This window comes from Lolium perenne, chromosome 3, assembly GCF_019359855.2.
Source record: "Lolium perenne isolate Kyuss_39 chromosome 3, Kyuss_2.0, whole genome shotgun sequence".
NCBI classification, from domain to species: Eukaryota; Viridiplantae; Streptophyta; class Magnoliopsida; order Poales; family Poaceae; genus Lolium; species Lolium perenne.
In genome coordinates this window covers 264,541,825-264,545,428 of record NC_067246.2, presented here as the reverse complement: position 1 = coordinate 264,545,428, position 3,604 = coordinate 264,541,825, and the positions used below count along the sequence as shown (strand labels likewise).

At 49.3% G+C, this 3,604-nt stretch overlaps 1 protein-coding gene across 1 annotated transcript; it reads left to right on the top strand.

The window, feature by feature from the left end:
- Nucleotides 1–2,075: 2,075 nt before the first annotated feature.
- Nucleotides 2,076–3,181, top strand: LOC127344108 (ethylene-responsive transcription factor 8). Its single transcript, XM_051370327.2, has one exon. It carries the CDS (start codon nucleotides 2,170–2,172, stop codon nucleotides 2,878–2,880), a length of 711 nt encoding a protein of 236 aa, XP_051226287.1. The 5' UTR covers nucleotides 2,076–2,169; the 3' UTR covers nucleotides 2,881–3,181.
- Nucleotides 3,182–3,604: the final 423 nt, after the last annotated feature.

Sequence of the window (3,604 nt, the reverse complement as noted above, 5' to 3'; positions counted from 1 at the left end):
TTTTCTTTGTGAAAAGAAGTTGTTTATATATATTAGCCATATTTCTGGAAGGCGTAAAATTATGCATATTTATGATTGTAATGGAATGACACACAATAATTAATCAATGATACCAACTGTGTGCTTAAAATACCACACATCAGAAAATAAGCATTTTGTGAGTTAAACACGACATAGCTTACATTTGTACAAATCCGCTTGACGCGTCCATCAGCTCACACCCCTTCGAGGAGCCCAAGGCCCCCGCTGGAGAGGAGCTACCAGATCTGCCGCCGGCAAGCGAGACGCTCTTCTCTTCGCCCTTTTTTCCTGTGCAGAGAGAAAGGAGAGAAGCAAAGAGATATGAGGTGGATTAGCATTTTCATTGGTAAAGCTACCACCGGAAACCTGCTATGCAAAAAATAACCATTTGAAAATAGTAATAGTACAATAATAAACATGTATGATAACTCGATGTATTTGCTTTTAGATAAGTTTCATATAGCAATTGTAGCTCAAAAGAGTTAATAATTGTATGCCACTAAATCATAGACCGAGACAAAGCAAGATATATGTAAATCACGGGAAAGTCGATCAAAACTAAATAGGTGACACTTGCCAAGATGCTTTTAACCAAACAAACTAGTGTTGCACAATCATGTGAGGCACAAGGACCATAATTAAGCATGATTAACATTTCAATAGTTTTTTTTTGTCAGCTATCTACTACTGTTGTTAAAAGGTTTCTTTTGTAACAAGATGATATTGTAAGGTGATAATTACTAAAAACTTTGAAGGTAAGCAACACAAAGTACTTAAACTATTAATTAGCAAATCCATAAATTTCAAATAGTTTTTCCAACTAAAAAGCAAAATCACGCAGAGGTTGATTATCGAGAATGTTAAAACCAAAATTCTTACCGAACACTATCATTCAATTTGTAACTGGGTAGTTAGAAACTATTGCTGGTTACCAATATTTTTTGATGTTGTGAATAACGATCCTTTTATAGTAGCAACATACCTACAGGGCGTAAAATTGTGGGCATTTATGCTTGTTCCATAGAATGCCACTCAATAATTAACCTGTAATACTAAATATATCCTTAAATATACCATCCATTAAAAAAAAGCATTTTGTGAGTTGAAGACGACAAAATTAACAACTCTCTAGATATGGAATGTAATTACATAGCTGAATGGATTAACATCTAACTCACTTGCAAGGCATGCTACGGTGCACACCTACTTATTGCGCAATCATGTGACATACAAAAGTCTAAAAAATGTGAATAATCATTTACATGCCTTTAATTTTAAATGTGCAAGCTAGACTAAAAGTATGAGACGAGTCTCGATGTCTCTCCCCTCTTCCGCTACACTGCTGAGGGCGAATTTGTGGTCTTCCCCGTCTGATCCACCTCGCATCCACCGAAGCGGGGGATTCCTCGCCTCCGTCGGCCGCTACGTCGGCGGGAGGGCGGGGGATCCCCGTTTCCCGGCTGCAGGGGGCTTCTTCCGATGCAAACCATCAGTGGAGAAGCGGCGGTTCCGACGCGCCATCGTCACGTGCTTGATGCCGGCATGGTTGGAGTCTATAAAGGACCTCTTTGTAATTTGCTTTTATTTCAGGATTTTTCTGTAAAATCTTGGACTTACTAAAATATAGTTGCTTACAATCTTGCAAAGGCAAATCTTTGGGCTATTTAGTGTTTTTTTTGTTGGACTATCTGCTAGTGCATAATAATGAGGTTTCTTTTGGCAGGGAAATTAAATGATCTTGCGAGAGAAAGAATGACGCATAACGCATAGTAGAGAAACTATTCATGAAGCAAAACCGTCGGATGGCACCCGGCATACGTTGTGTAATTTGCAACTCTGAAGGTGGGCTGAAGTGAAAAATCGCGGCCGCCTAATTTAAATGCCGGCACGCAAAAGACGAGGTGGGGGGCGGCGGCGAGGACAGTCAAAGCGGTCGCTGACTGCGCCGAGTTTTATTCCCTCTCGCGGCGCTCCACCGCTCGCTCCCCTTTTCCCCTACTCACTTCCCTTTTTTAACCCCCCGCCCACCTATAAATGCCCACCGCCCCCCGACTCGCCTCCTTATCCTGCCTGCCCGCTCCCTCCCTCCCTACACACCCTCTACCAAAAACATACGCGCACGCCACTTGTACCACCTGCTCGGCACGAATGGCGCCCAGGGCGGCGGAGAAGGCGCCCGTGGCCCCGCCCACCGGGCTCGGTCTCGGCGTCGGCGGAGGGGTCGGCCCCGTCGCCGGCGGCCCGCACTACCGGGGCGTCCGGAAGCGGCCGTGGGGCAGGTACGCCGCGGAGATCCGCGACCCGGCGAAGAAGAGCCGGGTGTGGCTCGGCACCTACGACACCGCCGAGGAGGCCGCCCGCGCCTACGACGCCGCCGCCCGCGACTTCCGTGGCTCCAAGGCCAAGACCAACTTCCCCTTCCCTTCCTCCTCGTTGTCGTCCCCTCTCCTCGCCGGCGGAGGGAGCCCCAGCAGCAACAGCACCGTGGACTCTACCGGCGGCGGGTGCGGCGGGCAGGCGCCCATGCAGGCCCTCCCGCTGCCGCCCGCCCTCGACCTGGACCTCTTCCACCGCGCGGCGGCCGGCGGCGGCGGCGCCATGCGGTTCCCGTTCAACGGCTACCCCGTCTCCCGCCCGGGCCCGCCCATGCACCCGTACTTCTTCTACGAGCAGGCGGCGGCCGCCGCGGCCGGGTACCACCGCGCGCTTAAGACGGCGCTGCCGGTGGCCGCCGTGGCGCAGAGCGACTCCGACTCCTCGTCGGTGGTCGATCTGTCCCCGTCGCCTCCCGCGGCCACCGCGCGCAGGGCGGCCGCGTTTGAGCTGGATCTGAACGAGCCGCCGCCTGCGGATAATTAGACAGATGTTAGACGATGATGACTGTAGTTTTCTCGTTTTGTTTCCTTGATCAGGAACGTTTTCTTTTCTTTTGCTTCGGTTCTCTCCCCTGTATTTTTGTTTAGTTGCCTGAGACCGACGGAGGAGCCTGCCAGCCAGACAGACTTGTACATAGCTTTTTTTTCGCCGAGAACAGTACCGATCTGAGATCTGCTCGTCTAGACGGATGAAACCGGCGTTGAGGTGATGGTGATCTGAACCTTGAACTATGTGTGTAGCAACGAAGTAGTATTTCATAAGATCATGATGATTATTCAGAAAATCTGTCTCTACTAGAACATCTTTTGCCCCAAAAGGTTGTATAGATGCAAAGCTGTGAAATATTTATTCACTGAATTGAATGGCGCCGCTCGGTTTCAGTCATCGGTTTTGTGCTGCCATCTGTGCGACATGACAATGAATGGTTTGCTGAATTAAACATCGGCTTGCGCATGGATACTTCCGGACACAGACTCATGGGAGGTTGATTGTGAGCAGTAATTGCTTTCACTTATCACATCTGAATCGCCGCCAGAGCTGGAAACAAAGGGCGGAGTAGATTTGTGCACGTAATTACTGCTCATGGGGCAGCTGTCAGGCGGCGGCCAGGAAGCATTATTTTCAAACCCTTCTTCACACGGTGACAGCTCGCGAAAGAGACGGCTCAGATCTGAGACGACGGGCGTACGTGGGCACGGGAGACAAG

Bases quoted from the DNA above. Each gene is read 5' to 3' on its own strand.
- LOC127344108 (XM_051370327.2), top strand. From the start codon at position 2,170: ATGGCGCCCAGGGCGGCGGAGAAGGCGCCCGTGGCCCCGCCCACCGGG.